Source organism: Galleria mellonella, unplaced genomic scaffold (assembly GCF_026898425.1).
Source record: "Galleria mellonella isolate WM207_F2 unplaced genomic scaffold, CSIRO_AGI_GalMel_v1 utg176, whole genome shotgun sequence".
NCBI lineage: Eukaryota > Metazoa > Arthropoda > Insecta > Lepidoptera > Pyralidae > Galleria > Galleria mellonella.
This window is the reverse complement of record NW_026442019.1, coordinates 1,919,815-1,940,290: the sequence shown is the minus strand read 5'-3', so window position 1 is coordinate 1,940,290 and position 20,476 is coordinate 1,919,815. Positions and strand designations below refer to the sequence as shown.

Below are 20,476 nucleotides of genomic sequence, written 5' to 3'. Positions count from 1 at the left end.
CAAATCTAACTAGCTCTGTGCCATGGATTCACTCGTGGTCTTTGATTAGCCTAAAACCTTCCTGAAAAATGTGTTTTTTTTACACAACTTAGAATGGCGAACAAGCTGACGGCCCACCTGATGGAAAGTGGTAACCGTGGCCTATAGACATATGCAGTACCGTGGACATAACAGAGTATACTGTTTCGCCCATTATACCCCCATGCGTTGCCATTCCTGCTGTTGTTATTCTAGGGATTAACGCGTCCATTAAAAAGAAAACTTCATAACAAATACCTGACCGGTTTCGGCATTAAAAACATTTAAAAAAATATATTGACATTTGTTTTTCCCGTGCAATCGGTTAAAGAATGGCGTTCGTGATTCACTGTTCATCCCAAAGGTTGACTGGTAGAGAACGCTACTAGCATTGAGTCCACCTTTTGTATCATGCTTTATTCTGGTCAATAAAGTTATTTAATTAAGTAAATGTATATTGTATATAATCTATCTTCTAGTTTTTCAATAAGTACTGACAATCATTAATAATATTTCCAACTGTAGAGTTGAAAATGACGACAGGTCGTCAGGTTTTTTCAATCCTGTATCCACTTTAATAAATTTTCTTTATAGTGACTTATGGTGTTCAAACAGGATGGTCATTTTTCAATCGAAAGTGATTTGCTGTGCCCACTGCCCACCCCAGAATTGTCCGGTGACTACTCCATAATGCGAGCGAAACTTCACATAGACATAGATACTAGCGGCCCGTCCCGGCTTCGCACGGGTGGACATTTTGACAACATTTTAAAAAGTGGTTATTGTGACATAACGATCATAATTGTACATATAGTGTCGCGAAGTTTTTTGTAGTTATTGATATTTTCTTCAATATTGTAGGATACTTTTGTTCTATCACAATATCACAATAGTTTCCGCAGCGCACGCGACGAAAAATATTTTATTGCATTTTTTTACACCTTGAGTTACGTTACTAAAGTTTTAGTAAGGACTCCTAATATTTTCTAACAATAAATATAGCCTATGTTACTCAGGGTGAATGTAGCTTTCTAATGGTGAAAAAATTTTTTAAATCGGCAAAGTAGTTTTTGAGTTTATTCATTACAAACATACATACACACAAAAATACAAATATTTCCTCTTTATAATATTAGTAAGTATGCGCCTTTTTCAATCAAGGGAAGGAGGGGATTGCTAGTAATGCGGACTATCAGTCCTATTGTTAACAATGTACCCTGTCAGGTCGACCTCCACGTGGTCCCCCCTGGAAACCATTTTGCTGAATTCCAGGTGCATTTATCACAATGGGTTAAACGACCTGCCTTTTCATTCTCACCTATCATCCCTCACTGGTGCCCCGCCCGTGTATACCGTTATCGTAAACGGTGTTTTCGTTCCATTATCATCCATAATAACCCTTCCACCCCGGAGTATAATCTTAAATACGCCAATAACTCCTTATTCGTACCAGAAATAGATGTGGTTAACTCTGTCCCACGCGTGTGTCTACTGTGAAGCAACTGTACTTGCATGGCTGCGTTTCGGTTTGAAGAATGCGACATGGTGGTAAAATTACAGGGTACGGAGGAGATGCACTCCAGTCCTCAGTAGTCGCAACGCATGAAGGGTATCATGGTACAAAATATTCTGTAAGCTGAGGTAGTTACATGGTGCAGTTCATGTCAACAGGTAGTGTTGCCAGGTGACCCGATTTGCGCGGGACGTCCTGATTTACGGGAGTCTAGGGACGCGTCCCTATTTGTACCTGATCGAGACGCTAAATGTCCCGATTAATCAAAAAATGAAAAGGTTTTTTCATCAAAATATGTACTACACTTAAAGTACGATTTAATTTTATAATTTGTACTAGTCCAGCAAGACTGATCACATGTTATGTAAGATTAAATACATATTTATTTTCGGTAATTAATATATTACTATACTTGCACTAGTAGTTTAAAACGCGATAAATTGAACCCAGAGTTAAAAACCTCTTGTTTTTTGTTTACTGTCCCAATCTGCAACCTTAAATTCCGATTTTTTTTTACCTCATGTACCGATTTAAAACAAATAGGACCTGGCAACACTATCTACAGGTGACAGTTACCTCTATTCATGGGCTTGTTTATTTATCACATACTCTCATATGGGTATATACTACATAAACAAATATATATATAAGGTACATATGTATCTGTGTATGTATATATACATATATATATTATCGCCGTATGTGCTTCGGCATACAATAGGCCATTCTTTCCTTTCCTGTGGGTGTCGTTAGAGGCGACTCAGGGAGAGCGAGGGATGGGCAGCAGCGTCCCTCTTAAAACACCTCCAAAGCCTAATTATGGTTGCCAAATTGCATGCCAAGCGTAGCAACTACTGGCAAAACCTTCCAAGAAGGAAGCTGATGTTCAGCAGTGGACAGTTAAAGGCTGATTGATGAGTAATGTAAGAGGTTGGAATAATAAGATTTTTCTAATGAAATACAACATATGTCGAGTGATGATCCAAATTTATTGAGCACGTACACTATTATTGTTCGTTACATATATTTTACATTAATTGCAATCTCATAGTAATATCGGTTAAGCATCGACCACTACTTTATATTTACAATTACATTAATTAACTATAGGTACTTTGAACACTAAACCCCAACAATGAGCATTGTTTTATTGAAAACTAATTTATCTACACAAAACATTCACAAACCAAAAAAATAATAATATTCAACAAAATCTCTTACTACTAGTAAGTCAGTTTAAACGATTTAGAATTTCAATTCTAAATAATTTTTTTAGAATTATAAACTGTCTAAACTGTGTGAAATTTATACAATTTAGAATGTTATTACTAAATACGATATTGAAAGCTTCATAAAATTTAACACCCCCGTTAACGGAGTGTTCGAATTATTCGAAGCAAATATAAAAATTACGTATGAAAAAGGTATCTGTTTGTTCTATATAATATTTACATACAGTCCGTATAGCGTCACACGCACTAGCCATATGCCTACAGTAACATATGATAGAACTAAAAGTAAGTACATATATATTTCTAATCTCTTGCATCTATTTTAACTACATTAAGTATAAATCCGTATACTGATCAATTATTTGTTAAGTTTCATAATTCTAAATATGTACACAATACAAAAGTATTTAGTAAAGATTATTTTTTACTATTAACACTAAATATTTATTTGGCTTTACAAATCTACTTTATTTATATACTATTGCTATAAAGAGAGACAAATATAATCAACTATTTTAACAGCTCTCGTTGATAGGTTGTAAGCCATGTGTCCTATGAGATCTCATCCTTTATGTGTACGAGTATTTTTCCCATAAAACGATTTTTTATTTCTCACTCATGTGAAAATTATTATTTTCCTTTCCATTCCATATCTGTCGCTATCAAAAACCTCATACTGTGGTGTTAATGTTACACAATTCCTAATACTACAGACTGAAATTTTTGTATGTTTGGACTAACTAAAAATTTTGGGTTTACATTGAGAAAGGAGCGTTTCTTTCTCAACCAAGTCAACGTATGAACCAAAATGCGTATTTTAGTTAACAATACATTAAGTTTTTTATAGTTCAAAATTAATGAAGAGAACTTTTTGAAGGCCATCTTATCCTTTTCTTCCAGATGACCGCAAAACTGGACGTCGCTGGATATATCAACGCCAAGATCTTTGGACTCGACTTATTATCAAGGGAAATGCTTTGAAAGTGAAGAGGCGGCAACAAAAGGCGTCTTTTTTGCGGTAAACGCGCAGATTTGTATCTTGTTATGGTAAAATTGGACAAGGTTTTGGTCACTATTCTATCTAACAGGCTGAGACATCACAGGACGAAATAGAACTAACCCAAAAAGATGATCATTTTCGGTTTATATCTATTAATTGTAACAATCGTCATGAGGTGGAATTAGACCAAGTGAACGAAACTACGTTCCTCTACTCAACAAATAAAATATAATTTTCATTTAATTATACAATTTTCATTCTGTGCTTTATGTTCTTTTTGTGTCTTTATCAAATACAATTCGCAAACCTAATTAGAATCATATCTATCAGTCCTTGCATGCTGGACGCCCCCGTACATCCAGGCGCATTTATATTTGGTCACTGTATCTGATTATTGTTTCGAACCATCGAAATCTGCACAGTCACTGAGTCATAATTTAAAAATATATAATTATTACATGCCAAGTAAGTTATTTACAGAACTACAACTACCACATTGCTGACCTACTGCGACTATCCAAACGTCCAACTATTACAAAACCGTCCAATATTTCAGGTACCCCTAATCAGAGAAGCCTTCATTGTTTGTATTGTCCGAGGTGGGCGAGGTACCAGGCGAGGGCACCTGCAGTTGTCTCCCATACATCAATTCCGCTGGAGGCATGAACGATGAGAGGTAATCAGGGGGAGGCCGTATTACCGTCGGTAAATAACCAGTTCCACTATAAGGTGGCGTTAAGAATCTTCTAGACGGAGAAAACTTGAAGCTTTGGTTAGATAACGGAGAGAAAGCAGATTTGGACTGGTAGTTTTGCAAGTATGGTGGCGACTCTTGAGTTACGCTGTAGGATGTCGTGTCGGACCCGTTCAGCATCATGTCCATAGCGGCCACGACGTCTCCCTTGCACCTCGCCAGGATAGTCTCGATTTCGGACCGACTCCGTCGGGGAAATACTTTTATCAATACATCTACTGGGGACTTCTGGTACTGATGCGAATCTTCTTGGACTGGCTCGGGCGCGGATTCCGGTTTTCTGTCGCGCCGGAACATTTTGTATTTGAAATCTGGATTCTCCCATTTCTCTTCGTCTTCCTTCTTGACAGGTACTTCTTCTGTTCTGGCCTCTTTCATGCTGAGGTTTTCAGGTGTAAGCGATGTTTCTGACTGGTCTTCCAACTCCTCCTCGACGTTAAGCTCGTGGTCTGATGGGGATCGAGGTGGAGGGGTGGAGAGGGGCGGCGTGGGGGCGGGGGTTTTTGTCTCTTGCGGTTGCTGCTCCGTCGGTGGCGACGGACTGGAACATACCTCGGTGATTCGGGCGCGTTTCTGAACTGTCAACAAATGATAATGCACTTTAATAAAGGTACTTATAGTCTCTTTTTGAAGACATTCAAATAAACAGTTTCATCATAATATAATATAGAGACATAATATACCATTCACATTTATTTAAATAAACTAGTTTTAAAAAGATAATGTCAGGGCTGTGTGTAAATACAGTTTGAGGAAACAAGTTCTGTGTTAAGGCTAATGTATACAGCGTGTAAAATTAAAAAAGCCGGCCAAGTGCGAGTCGGACTCGCGCAACGAGGGTACCGCACAAAATCATCAAGTTTATTTTTTTTTTTTTTGTGAAATAACTACAAATTTACGGTCTTCAGATTTTTTACTTTACTTGTGCTACATGACATTGCTTCTTGCCAAATTTCATAATTCTAGGTCAACGAGAAGACCCTATAGGTTTTGATTTCCTTTGCGAATGTCAATGTATGCGATATAAATGGAACATAAACGGCCGTATCTTTTGATTGCGTCGACTTAGAAGCTTGATTTATTCACTGCTTCAAGAGATTGCAGACCTGAGTATATGATATTAACTTCAACTTGATACCTCCACGCGTTCCTAAGAAAAAGGGTCTTGAAAGACAGACGGACGGACGGACAGACGGATGGACAACGAAGTGATCCTATAAGGGTTCTGTTTTTTCTTTGTAGGTACGGAACCCTAAAAAGACCAATACGTAAGAGTGACTCGCGAATTCAAATATCTAAAATTGCTGTATTTATTTATGATTAAATATAATAAAATATAAAGTATTAAAATAAATGAATTTGTAAATATAATGCCTGATCTCCATCTGGAAAAATGATAGATAGACTCTTTATTGTTTCCTCCAAAAGATTACAACAGTAAACTTATTATAAATATAAACAATTACAAGAAATGATCACAATGAGAAAACAATGGGCGGCCTTATCGCTAAGAGCGATCTCTTCCAGGCAACCTTTGGATGGAGAGGAGTAATTATAAACAGTTTGATTGGAGCTTGAGCTGCTCTAGACGGACGTATGTCGACCAAATAGGCGACGTGCTGAAGAAGGGCCAAATTAAAAGTACCCGTAACCGGCGAGCGTGTATGAAAAGATCGATGAATGTGGAAGAAGCGAAAGATGTTTGTTTAAATAGAAGCATTTGGCGTTCCATTGTTTCTGCCTACCCTAATGGGAGACAGGCGTAACAGATGTGTATATATGTATGTATGATTGGAGGCACTAAACTCTGTTCGTTTCTTTAAATCCATATTATACAGATATGCATACGTGCAATAATGTGAATATACAAATGTATTTTTAAGTTACTAATAAATACTTATAAATAAATATGTATTTGTAACAATAAAATAAATAAATATTATTTGGTTAAGTACTATGTTGATTCAATAATCCCGTTACAAGTTTGAATGCTGTATAAAAATATAAACAGTTGAATTTATAAAAACGTCACACCACGTTCCATTTTTGAACAAAACAATTGCACGAAGAGGAGTAGGTACAGTCGCGCGAACAAGTCATTGTGTTCCCGCAATTAGAAAGCGAGTCGTTTTCAGTCGCGTGTGCAAATTTAATGGCGATGTTATTGTTTTTTTTAAGTCCCTGGTAGTGCGGTGTGCTGTAGTGGAGGGGGGGGGGGGGCGTGGAGCGTTGTGGCATATACGGCGAAATGAATTCGATCACAGTTCAATCGAGTGCACGCTCGTATGTTGAATTATATTTTATATTAATAGTTCCGCGCGAGTTATGGATGATTGGGTTCTCATTTTAAATAAGACATTGCACAATTATAATGAAACAAATATAATAACAATGAGTGCTTAATTAGAAAGCTGTAAATAAATACAATTGAAATCTTTGTACGTAGTTGAAAATAATTTTAAATTCTGGACAAAATTAGTATTAAATCAATATGACGATAAACTATTTTAATTGACGATGTTCATATAGAATCATAAACAATAGATAACCTAGGCGGATCTTTCTGAAATCGTTAAAAATAATAAAAAGGTTCAATTTCATGTTTTTTCATGTTAATAGTAATTGTGAAACTAAAGTACTTTTAAAACTTGAATAGACACTGAATTTATTAATTCAATGTACACAAAGATCAATATAAAACGTTCTGTGATAAAAAAGAAAACACAAAGAAAAGAAAAAAATATACCTTCTTAAACATTCGAGTTGAAGTGTAGACGTAGGTAGCGCTACGCCCTCGCTCCAACACAATACGCGAACAAAAATTTCATTAAAATAATACGCCATTTTGTTTACACAATACAAACACACTTTTCATTTGTAAAATTACAATAAAGAAAATAATACTGGCCATTTTGAATCTCATTATGCGGGAGGGAGCGCGATACAAATAGTTTTATTTGTGATGAAAGGGATGTATGGTTCTATTGAATTTGGCTCTGAATTAATAAAGACATCTGCTTGAAAATGATATATACATTTTTATTTTTTATTTTGTGTACCTAATATGCGGTTAGTTTTACTATTCATTAAATAATTATAAGGTAACAGTAAAGGGGAATTTAAATGTGGAGCGTAAAAGTAATAAGATTTTGTATTGTTCACACTACTTATGAGTTTCAAATTTATTTTATAATTCGTAATTAAATTGTAACATGGGAACTGTTTTATTACTATATTTAGTTACACTATACGTACGATACGTATTAGGATTTTTATTTTCTTCTATTAACTTTCTAGAATGTTTAACATAGCTATAATGTAGTTAATAATTTGGTGTTATTTTCAATGTACATTATTAATTTTATCTATACAAAGCTGTAGGTATGTTGTGTAGATTTATGTCAGAAATTTGTTTAAATAATAAGAAATCTATAAAATTATGTACATCAGTTTGTTTAAATGGCGAAATCGATATTTTTTAAGCTAATAAATATGATTCATTCATTCATAAAATCGAACTTTGTCAGATAATATATATATTTTGTACATAATTGTAAATTTCGTTTCCTTTCTGCTTTCATGTAAATAACTTTTATTTGCCAGTGAAAAATATCATAATTTTATATTGTGTAAAATAGTCAGTGAATAATGAAACACTCTTCACTACCATTAGTGTACATCAAAGAACAAGGAATGATACTAATATTGTACTATTATAAAATAAAACTAATTTATTAGGTCGCATTTTAATTTCACGAAAATTAATATGTCGCGCGACGAGTCGGCCTATGTTTGGTAATGATTTACGCGTCTGTTTATAACACTGGCCGGTCGCGGAAACAAAAGCAGCATTGTATTGTTCAAACGATAATGTCAAGGCAGCGTTGCGGAGTAATTGATATACACGAGGTAATTACGAGACTGGAATGGGGACGTGAAAATAACTACTGGCTCACTTCTGTCCCTATCGAATGCCGAAATCACGACGAATTGACGTCAAATGGTATAATCGTCTATTTGAAATAAAAAATCAATATATAATTTTGTGCAGTAATTGCAAATTTGTACTATATTTTATCAAATATAAGCGAAAAATATCTACTTTTTTATTCAACGATCATATTGTCGTATAGTTCTCTTGAATGTCAGCCGCTACCAAATCTACAAACACTTGCAAGTTGCAACACTAAAGGCATTACGTGCACATATTATCAACTTCTGCGAGTACTTTTCTATTTACTTTTAACTCTATCCTACTCGAATTCTGCTGCGACATGCTTACATGGTTGGAATTTATTTAATTATTTATTTATTTATGGGATCACCAACATAAGATACAGTGAAACATTTCAATACAATACACTGGCAGATTAGATCTAACTCTTCTTACATTTATAGGCAACCACAGCATGTTTTGTGTTTGATAAACATCAAAATGGAATTAAATTATTAATTTTATAAATTTTAGTTAGAAAGGTAGAGTATAGTAGTTAAGAGAAACGGGTTGATAAATTAAAATGCTTAATATTGTAGTTCTCTTTTATCACGTCTTCATCGGTAGGAAAACAAAGACTAATAATGACAGAATTGTAAAAACATAAGAACAATAGAAATATACAAATATGACAGACGGAATATGATGGCCAGTTATATAAAAGGCGTATTGTGATGGCCAGTAATACGCCACAGTAGTAATAATATTAAAGAGTACGGAGACATAACACCTTTACCCTCAAGAATGGCAATGGATAAACGATAGATAAAATGGACATCAAAGTATGCTTTGTAGTGTCAGTAGTGCCATTCATGTCTGTAAGCAACGGTTGACACTTCTCATTAAACGGTCTATCAGCTCGTTAGCTATTCAAAATTCTAAATAAAAAAATCTATAATAAGAAATCACTTTTCTTTGCACATGTACAGTGTTGAGTTGAAACACAGGGTACTAACAATAAATAGTGACGCCAGGCGGCAGCACTGGCTCAGTTCCAGTGTACACGACACTACGCCACGCCGCAACACGCCGCAACACGCCGCGTCGCGTCGCATTGTGCGGTGATTTACCGCCGCGTGTTACTGACGACTCACTAGCGACTAGATTATTATTCATGTGTGTACCGGATAATTTATAACAATTGAGCTAGATGTATACGTGTATTAGTAAGTAATATTGTAGGGCAGTTCCAGTTGTGGTTTCTTAAAAAAATTGTAATATATCCATGGTGTTGTTCATATCTATAGGAGACTGAGAATTCTATTGCTACCAATATACCCAACCTGGTCCATCTCCTCGCGGTTCTCCCTGGAAACTATCATGGTTAATTCCTGATGAATTTATCATGATGGGCTAACTGGCCTGTTTTCATTCTCATCTATCACCCTTCACTGGTGCTCCGCCAGCGTATCCCGTTAGCGCATGGGTTACCATACCATTTTCACCCAGCAAATAAAAATCAACCGTTGTACTTACCGTTGTTCGTATTTATGGATCATGTGCGTGTGTGTGTGTCACATATCGTGATATAATCAAAACCAGCGAATAGGTAAATTTTAGAAAAGTACACAAGTAGACATGTAGATGTTTCGTAGATAGATTTAATTGAAAATTATTTAGTTTAGAACAAGAAATCGTATTAGTAACTGTCTCTATAACTTGATTTTGTTAATTTTTTACTTTTGCAGTATTAAGATTAGTATAAATTAACGTAATATTTTAATTTGATAATTCTGCGTAATTACTCTTTTTTTTTTGGAACAACATAGACTAAAATTAGAGAAATTTTGATTTAAAACTATTACAAAGTTAGTTCATACTAATGTATGCAAAAAGGTTTCGCTGTAATATTAATTTTTTATTTTTTATTTTGGAGATAGCTCATTTATATTTTATATTTTTGATAAATAGCGCCTCAGAACTGGCCCCATTGTAAAGTTTAAAATTGTAGTCACATGACGTAGTTGCAAAAAGTCGACAAATTAAAAATCTCATCCTTTTAAAAGTCACTAAAAAAAGTAAGAAAAACAAACATGAGCGAATAGAAATTTCATCAAAAAAAAAAGCCGACAAAAATAACCAACTTCAAGTAAATAAGAATTTCATTTTATTTCCTTGCATTGTTCTGTAAAGATTTTTATTCTACATCCTATTAATTACCACGATAAATGCTACTATAAACAAATTATAAATTATTTTGTCCATTTGCATACGGAACCCTGTAAATGACCGCCTGTTTGCAACTACCGCAGCGAGAAAAGCGAATAAAAAAGTTAAAAAGCTTTCTCTAATTACTTTGAAATACGAGCGCCACTGAATCCAGTTATTATAACGTAATTAGAGTTTTATTTTGTTTTTGTTTAACTCCGGCCGTTTTAGGGCGAATGGCTTTTGTTTTTTTTTTCTTTCGGCTAACGCTCCGTTAAATAAGTATTTATTTTATATTTTTATCATAATACTTTTGTACATGACTGTATTAATTTCTATAAAAAATGTCAAATCGATTCGAAATTTAAAATTATGATATCGTATTAAAAAAAAACATTATTAAACGCTTTCTATCGAATGAAACGATGATTTTACTTCTCAATACAAGTTGTTAAATGTTATTATTTATTGCCACAGAAATACGGTTGTTTTTAGCAGAAACTTGAGTAGACAATGGTGCTTATATATGTATATGAAAGCTAAAAGAGCGTAAACCAAAGAAGCACGCTGCTCAGAGAGAAATAAACAGAAAAGGAGAACAAATCGTCGAGTGGTGCGTATAACTGGCCGTCTCGACGCAAAGGGTTAACTTGCTCGTGTGCATATGGAGAAGCACTATTCAATCAGCCATTTTTGTGTTCTCCACTCAAAGTGACCGTATGTCTGTCTGTCTAAACTAATATTATAAAGAGGAAAGACTTGATTTGTTGTTTTTGCAATAGATAAATTTAAAAATACTTAACCGATTTTGAAAATTCTTTCACCCATAGAAAGCTACATTATAAGGGAGTATTATAAGCTATATTTTTTTTTAAAGTACGAAGTCGCGGCTTGTCGCTTATTATGTCATATTTTTTTTTTTAATTTTAAATAGAATAATAGTAACCAAGTAGGCGGTAGTATATCATATGTATGTCTATATGTATGTGTATATATATATTTTTATATGTAGATATTATTATATATAAATATTATATTAACACGTATGTTTATTTTATGAATGTTTGTAGGTATATATGTAATTACAGTCTTATACTAAAACCAGCTGACTCGGCAAACGTTGTTTTACCATAATACATTATTTCTAGAACTATACATTTATTTATTTATTTTATTTATTTATTTAAGGAACACCAACAGCATATTGCATTATAACATATAGGTATAACAACATTAAATACAATACAATATTAATGCACATGCCTATTATAGGTATTCACAGCATTCACTTTAACGTAATTATACAGTGTAAGAAATTTAAGTAAATAACAGAAATAAACATGTAATCTAAGTTGTGAGCAAAATCAGAAAATAAGATTATGAGTAAATTAAATTAAAAAAAATATTAAAAAATATATATATTATGACAATTAGAGTTAATGTTCATAAGATTGTTGTACAAAGTGCTTCAGCAATTTATTCCTGTAGGAATTCGAATTATCGTACACTATATCAATTTCTGGTAATTTGGCATTAATTTCATTGTATGACGCACTAATCCTGGCCAGAGGTTGATGCAGTCCTAGGTTTGTTCTGCAGCGCGGTAAGCTAAATGTTCTAGTTATAGGGTGTCGAGGATAATTTAGAAATTTTACATGAAAATTTATCGTACTACAATTATTATACTCGATTGTCATCTTGCAACCCTATAGCGAAATATAAAAATCGCTATTAAAAAACAGGGATTGATCGTAAAAGGATAAAAATTAAGCTAATAATTGAAGCTGTATGTATTTTTCAATGCTTAGGAATAATAAAATAAAAAAAAATTGTCAAAAAGAAAAAAAATATATTTAGCGTGGGTCACCCTTATCATTGAGGGGTATGAAAAATAGATGTTGGCCGATTCTCAGACCTACCCAATATGCACACAAAATTTCATAAAAATCGGTAAAGCCGTTTCGGAGGAGTTTGGTGACAAACACCGCGACACGAGAATTTTATATATTAGATACCTATATATAATTTTATTTTTTAAACCACCTCCGCGTATCTCTGCACGTCCTGAAGGTTGACTGGTAGAGGTTTTTAGAATATTACTCTAAGAAACTAATTGTTTTGAGCAAAAATAATGTATATATTAACAAGGGCCCTCACTGGACACTGCAAATTAAACAAGCATATGGCCCAACTAGGATTATGCCCAAAAAGTGTTCGCAGATTTTGTCACAATGAGGAAGAAACGCCACAGCACTGGATGTGTCGCTGCAGCCCACTAGTACATACACGATATATCTGCTTTGGAAAACACACTCTGTATCCTGAGGAGATAAACCACGTCGCTACAAAGAACATCTTAAAATTCCTATCATTGATGGGAATTAGCAGTGAACTTTAAGAAAGAGCGAGCACAAAACATCATGAAAAGGTCGCAGTGTCACAGGTTTTTTTTTAATGAGTGATAATGGAACGGTAACCCCACCCGCGCTATCGGTATACACCGACGGGGCACCAGTGGAAGATGATAGGTGAGGATGAAGCAGGTCAGTTAGCTCATTGTGATGAATTCAACTAGAATTGTTCAGGATGGTTTCCAGGGGGAGGTCGACCTAATAGGGTATACTACCAGAGGAAGACTTTCTACAAAAATCGATTGCTTTTGTACCTCTGTCCCATTCGTGTTTCAACCGTGAAACAGTTGTGTTTACATGGCTGTGTTTCGGTTTGAAGGGTGGAATATGGCCGTGAATTTACAAGTTACAGAGGAACAACACCTGAGTCCTCAGAAATGGTAACGCATGGGGGGTATCATGGGCGAAACAGTATACTCTGTTATGTCCATGGTACTGCTCATATCTATAGGCGACGGTAACTACTTTCCATTAGGTGGGCCGTCAGCTTGTTTGCCATTCTAAGTTGTATAAAAAAAATATTGCTAGCAATGGGGCTATCAAACTCTATTGCTAACAATCCCTTTCCCCCAAGTGTCACAGGTTATTCTGCCTGAAAAATAGCCCAAATAAATAAATATTTAATTAATTAATTAATAAATAATAACATTATTAATTAATGTATTATTAATAATAATAACTCGTGAGACGTACACATCAATAAATCAAATTAATATCTCCAAATGACTGCGTTTAAAAATTAATAAAACATCCCAATACAAAACCAGCGCGGCGCGGCGACCGGGCGACCGGGCGACCGGGCGACCCTCCCCTGACAGTCCATTCTGAAGTGATTAGCGATACACAGTGTTCCCTAACCGTGCCGCCGATTGTTTACGACACTTATTATTTAGTACCGCATCACCCTCCCCCTTAATCAACTTTAACACCACGCGATAAAGTCCAAAATACAAGTGAGGGAGCGCTACTTGCGAATCTCGTGGAGGTAACTTTGAATCGGCGGGTGGTAACAATAAAACCAATTGTTGGGCACCTCTATTATAATTTAAATTAGGCAAATTTGAACTTTATAATTGATGGGTTAAAGACGGCATTAGGGTGGGGTGTAGAATGGGATATTGAAGGCAGGGTTATACATTCGATTGAAGAATTAGTACGCTATTGCAATGCAATCATTCGGTGGCTTATTTGTAGGGTTGTCACATGGTTAATAAAAATAATATTCAAATAAACAAATTCAAAAATACCAAAGAGGAAATTAAATTTAGATCTATTTAGTATATATATATATATATATATATATATATATATATATATATATATATATATATATATATATATATATATATATATATATATATATATATGTTTATGTAATTTATTTTTATATGAATGATATTTAGAATAATATGCCTTTTGATTTGGTAATATTTTTTTTATATGTACTGTGTCTGATTTGCGCCATCTACCTTTTTCTCTATACTTATCTACTTTTTATGTCAGGTTGTTTGTAAGAGATTGCTTTTAGCGATAAGGCCGCCTTTTGTACATGCACATTCTGTATAAATACTCCTTGTATACATCTCTATTATGCGCAATAAAGAGTTAATTTTTTTATACCACTAAGGTGGCAAATAACCCTACGGCCCACCTGATAGTGAGTGGTTATCGTAGCTTATGAATGTCCGCATTACCAGTGGTACTACACGCGCATTGGCGATCCTGAAGAAACCTCTTTACCCCCTTTTGAAGAACTCCATATTGTAGTCTCTTGGGAAAACCACGGCAGGGAGTTCATTCCATAACTTGAGAGTTTATTTTTATTTAAACATTTGCTTTCTTTATCGCATACACTTGTATTTCTTTATTCAGACCTCATTCAGTCTATGTAGGTACATAATACATAAAGTGATTAAAAATTTAAAGCATTTTCGTAATATCGTTTACTAATTTAAAAATAGAAGAAATAAAATGTCATTCAACAATAAAATATAACATGTGGCAACCCTTATGTCAGGGATCACAAACCTTCTAAATTAAATTACGCGACTGTATTTAATATGGCGCGGTGCCGGGCGCGTCCCATTGTATAGCACGCAGATAATAACACGTCAACAGATTAATAAATAGTATTAAAATCGACTTGCGAATTTTATACTAGCTTTGCGTCCCGGCTTCGTACGGGTAGGTAGGTAGAAAGGTGCATTGTGTTATTGAAAAGGCATATATTTATTTTAATATACACTAGTGGAAAAAATGAAGGGATCATAAAAAAATGCCAAATTTTTGGAGGATTTTCAAGTAGCTGTATTTCCTTTAAAAAAGGTCGTATTGGATTAAAAAAAAAAGGATTTTAAAGCTCAATGTTTCTAGTTTTGAGAAAATTTTTTTAAGCAACGTGTTCTGCTTAATCCTAATGATTACCGAAACGAAAATTTTTTCAAAATTTTTTGGTTCTTTTTTTTTGGTTGGTGGAAAAAAATTTTCTAACTTAACCACTATATGGTTCGGATAGCATGTTCATTCAGCTTTAATTTGCTTTTTTGCAAAGTTCGATACGACTACTTCTCGCTGAGATATCGAACTTTGAATGAAAAAGCATCTTTTTGTCTTTAACCATCAATATCTCAGCAACCGCTGATCACACAAGGAAAATAAGGAGGGTTTTGAAATCTTGAATAAATTTCCGACAAAAATCAGCTATGGTTTTTCGAAAAAAAAAATTATTTTTTACATTAATCAAGAAAAAAAAAGGGCTTTTGGTGGCTTTTGGGATAATCAGGGCTAAGATGGAAATACCGAGAAAACCAGTAATGTTGAGTGTGCCTTTTACAGTTCAATATACCCACAAAATATAATATACCACCCATGATACTCGTTGATAACGTAGCATTCTATAGGTGAAAGAATTTTTAAAATTGGTCGAGTAGTCCTTGAGTTTATCCACTATAAACAAACAAACGAACAATCAAACCTTTCCGTTTTATAATATTAGTACAGGTGAAGCCGGCGTCAAATTATTTCCTCTTTTATCTAAGTTAAAAACGACACCCTTCTATTTTTATTCGCAATCAAGTTAAATCATAACCGCAGGAAAAAAAAAAACAATTGACACCTCTTCTCTACGGCTGTCCATAAACAATAGAGTAATTAATACAAGTGGCGAGTGTAGCGGCCGCGCTGTCAGACACGAGGGCTCACTACACTCGAGGTCCCATTTTGATCAGTACACGACGCAAATTAATTCACAGTGATGGGCTGCCATTAGGACAAATTATCCCACTGCTGGGCCAATACCCAAAGAAGGATTAGCAAGCTGAAGTGGCAATGGACTGCTAACATAGCTCGAAGGACTGACTACCGACGGAGAAGAAATGTTACGAATAACCGCTGAGACGATGAATTTGTTTAAATCTAGATAGGATAGTCGCATATCAAACGATAGACGAGACAAAGTATACCCTGAACCCTTTTTTGTCTTTCTTTATTTATTTATTCACAGGAAAACCAGGGCTACATTAGAGCAAATAGATACAGTTCAGGATCACAAAATAAGCCACTAATAGGTTTTCACAAGTAGCAACAATATAGATACAAGGCGCTGTACACAAAGCTACAAAAATAGGAGTTAACAAAAATATGAACAAACAAGAGGAATGAAAACAAAAAAAATAATAATGAATAAAATACAAATTAAAAATTAAATGTAAATATTTGATTAAAATATGGTTTTATCCATCCAATAGTTATACCACGGTCTGTCTCCTTGCCGGAGCATTAAATAGTATGTCTGACATTTTCTTTACTGGCGTGCTCAGTATTCGACCTGAGGGGGGAAAGGGATTGTTAGTAATGGAGACTGAGAATCCCATTGCTAGCAATATACCCAACCAGGTCGACCTCCTCGCGGTTCTCCCTGGAAACTATCATGGTTAATTCCTGATGAATTCATCATGATGGGCTAACTGGCCTGTTTTCATTCTCATCTATCACCCTTCAATGGTGCTCCGCCGGCGTATCCCGTTAGCGCAAGCGGGGTTATCATTCCATTTTCACCCATAAAAAAAAAGTATTCGACCTGTGTCGCATCCTACTTTATATTATATAATCACATCTTGGAGCATTTTGTGTTTCAGTCAACGAGTCCTGAAAAATAGAAAAGAAGTCGCAGAAGACTTTGATACGACGGAAACGATCTCGACCGGTTAAACAAAGATTGGTACGGTTTGGCCAGTGATCGCTGATGCAAGATAGAAGCAGATAAGGAAGGCTTTTGGTATGGCTTGGCCAACAATCGTGCAATATGGAAGAAGAAGAATGCGAGGAAGGCTCGCAGTGGGACAACAAGGACTATAATCGATTGATTAAATCTTGTAGCCAGAATCTAACCCGAAGCCACAGTGAGACAATAACAGATGCCAAAATAATTTGCATCGAACAAACATGAAGAAAACCTAATAAAAACAATGAACAGACCTAATAAAGTAATAATGCCGGCTGTAATCCGACACCGCGATATTTTAATCAAACGCAAGTAAGTACACACGGGTACGGGCGACGTGAAAAAATCGCGTCGTTTTTGCTTTAATAAAACGCGAGAAGCCCCGCGGTGTAACGTTACTTGCTCGCGTCCTGGAGGAATGAAAAAAAAAAATAAATCAATCGCATCGCGTGTATCAGTTTCACGGGCGATGAGAAAGGGAAAACGTCGATGTACAAGTACGCCTCCTGGAAGTGACAGTTTTCGAATGGGACACGCCCCTGTACAGTTGTTCGCGAAATCCGGGAAAATTATAATATTTTTTAAATAAATAAATAAATGAACTTTATTTGCTACAAGATATCTTAGAGTATTTTTTTTTAATGGATGATAATGTAATGGTAATCTCGCCTTGCGCTATCGATATACATTGGCGGGGCACCAGTGAGCGATGATTGGTGAGGATTGGGAAGGTCAGTTAGACCATCGTGACGAATTCAAGGACAAAATAGTCACGATGATTTCCAGGAGAAACCGCGTGGAGGTCGACCAGATAGGGTATATTGATAACAATGTAGACTAACCTCCCCATTACTAACAATCCCTTCCCCATCTTAGAATATATTGAACAGCAAGAAAACGGTTCAATTTAGAAGTCGTTCTGGACTCTACACTAGAATTCTCTGTGTCGTAAAGTCTAGTCTCTGTTCTCGTAAGTTTGTCTTTTTCTAAATAGATGAAAAACAATGTACTTTTTATGTATAATAACGTATTAATGTTCAATACATGCCCGTGTGGTCCCGCCATAGAATAGGCCACCCCTTCCTTTCCCGTATGTGTCATAAGAGACATAAGGGAACGCGAGGGATTAATTGGCAACAGCATCCTCTTAAAACATCTCCAAAATCTAACTGCGATTGCCTATCCGCCTGCCAAGCGTGGCAACTGCTGGCAAAACTCCCCAAGGAAGAGCTTATGTTCAGCAGTGGACAGTTAAAGGCTGGTATGATGATGAATATCCTTCATTGTCCAATGTCCTTCATTCATTAATTTTTCTGAACCGTTAAGCCATCAGAAGGTAACAAATTAAAAAACATACTCATTTTCGTATTTTTTTTATGGGTGAAAATGGTATGGTAACCCCGCCTGCGCTAACGGGATACGCTGGCGGAGCACCAGTGAAGGGTGATAGATGAGAATGAAAACAGGCCAGTTAGCCCATCATGATGAATTCATCAGGAATTAACCATGATAGTTTCCAGGGGGAACCGCGAGGAGGTCGACCTGGTTGGGTATATTGCTAGCAATGGGATTCTCAGTCTCCATTACTAACAATCCCTTTCCCCCTACTCATTTTCGTATTTACAATATTAGTAAAGATTGACAAGTGCAACAGTGGTCAGTTTACGGCTAAATTATAATTATAATAAATATTATTATAGGATGAAGTTATTCTAAGAACATTTCCTCTTTTCTTTGTACAAAAAAAGAAAGTTGGCACATCCAGTAGGCTCTCTGTAATTCTTTGGCAAACATATCAAACACACAACTCGGCCCCTCGGCGTCTGTCGATTACTGAACCATTAACCTTACCCTAAAATTGGAGAGCTAGCAGAGGGCACTTAACGAAAATAGACAAACTGACTGATGCAATTAAAAATCGACCTTATAACGAGAGGCACAACGTCGAAAATAGAAAATCAGGATAGAGTTTAAAGATGTTAGATTATGAAAAAGAAAGTATATCCTATTACAATACGAAAAAAGTATAAATTGAAACGATCGCACACTTGAAGATGTTTGCGAGGATTTGTAAAAATCTCTTGGCCGTTTTAACAGTGATTCCAATTCTGTTTTTTTTTTCCCCCGTAGAAAACTCGAATAAAGCGACGGTCAGCCGGGGCGTGGGTCTTTTGTATGGCAACACACTTTTTATATCGTATACTGGTTATTACTGGATCCCTCAATGGAATTATATTCGGTAAATGTTGAAGTTTTTGTAGGGGTTTTATTGAGATGTGGTTATTTGGAGAGGCATTTCTAGTTGCCTTTTTATACTCATTGGGTATAACAAACAAGCTTCACATATAAACAAGATCATACACGTTTAGATGGAGCGCGGAGTATCTGACAAAAACGTCCCAAAACATTCAGTTGGCTGAAGCGTTTTTCTTTTTTATATTGAATATTCAAATGCTTAATCATTATCATCATCATATCCGCCTTTAATATTTTTTTTTATGCGAATCAGAAAAACAAGCTGACGGCCCACCTGATAGAAAGTAGTAACCGTCGCCTATAGACATGAGCAGTACCATAGACATAACAGAGTATATCGTTTTGCCCATGATACTCCTCATGCGTTGCCTATCCTGAGGACTCAGGTGTTATTCCTCTGTACTCTGTAAATCCACCTTGGGGATTTTGCCAGTAGTTGCTACGATTGGCAACCACGGTTAGGCTTTGGAGATGTTTTAAGAGGGACACTTTTCTCGCCCTCCCTTAGTCGCCTCATACGACACCCACGGGAAAGAAAGAGGTGGCCTGTATAGGGCAAGGCTTATGTTCAGCAGTGGACAGTTAAAAGCTTATATGATGATGATGATGATGATGATTTACTTGTTTATTCAAGATAGACAGATAATATCAACACTTTTTTTAATGAGTGAAAATGGTATGGTAACTCCGCCTGCGCTAACGGGATACGCTGGCGGAGCACCAGTGAAGGGTGATAGATGAGAATGAAAACAGGCCAGTTAGCCCATCATGACGAATTCATCAGGAATTAACCATGATAGTTTCCAGGGAGAACAGCGAGGAGGTCGACCTGGTTGGGTATATTGCTAGCTATTGGATTCTCAGTCTCCATTACTAACAATCCCTTTCCCCCAAATATCAACACTTAACATATACCTCACCTAGGTAC

General features: G+C 35.5%; 1 protein-coding gene across 1 annotated transcript in view; it reads right to left on the bottom strand.

Annotated features, from left to right (window-relative positions):
- Positions 1-2,501: 2,501 nt before the first annotated feature.
- Positions 2,502-20,476, bottom strand: part of LOC116412930 (doublesex- and mab-3-related transcription factor A2) — a 36,855-nt gene continuing 18,880 nt past the window's right edge. Inside the window, exon 4 of the mRNA XM_052893533.1 lies at positions 2,502-5,095. Coding sequence (XP_052749493.1) covers positions 4,326-5,095 — 770 coding nt within the window. The 3' untranslated portion in view covers positions 2,502-4,325. The remainder of the gene's footprint in view (positions 5,096-20,476) is intronic.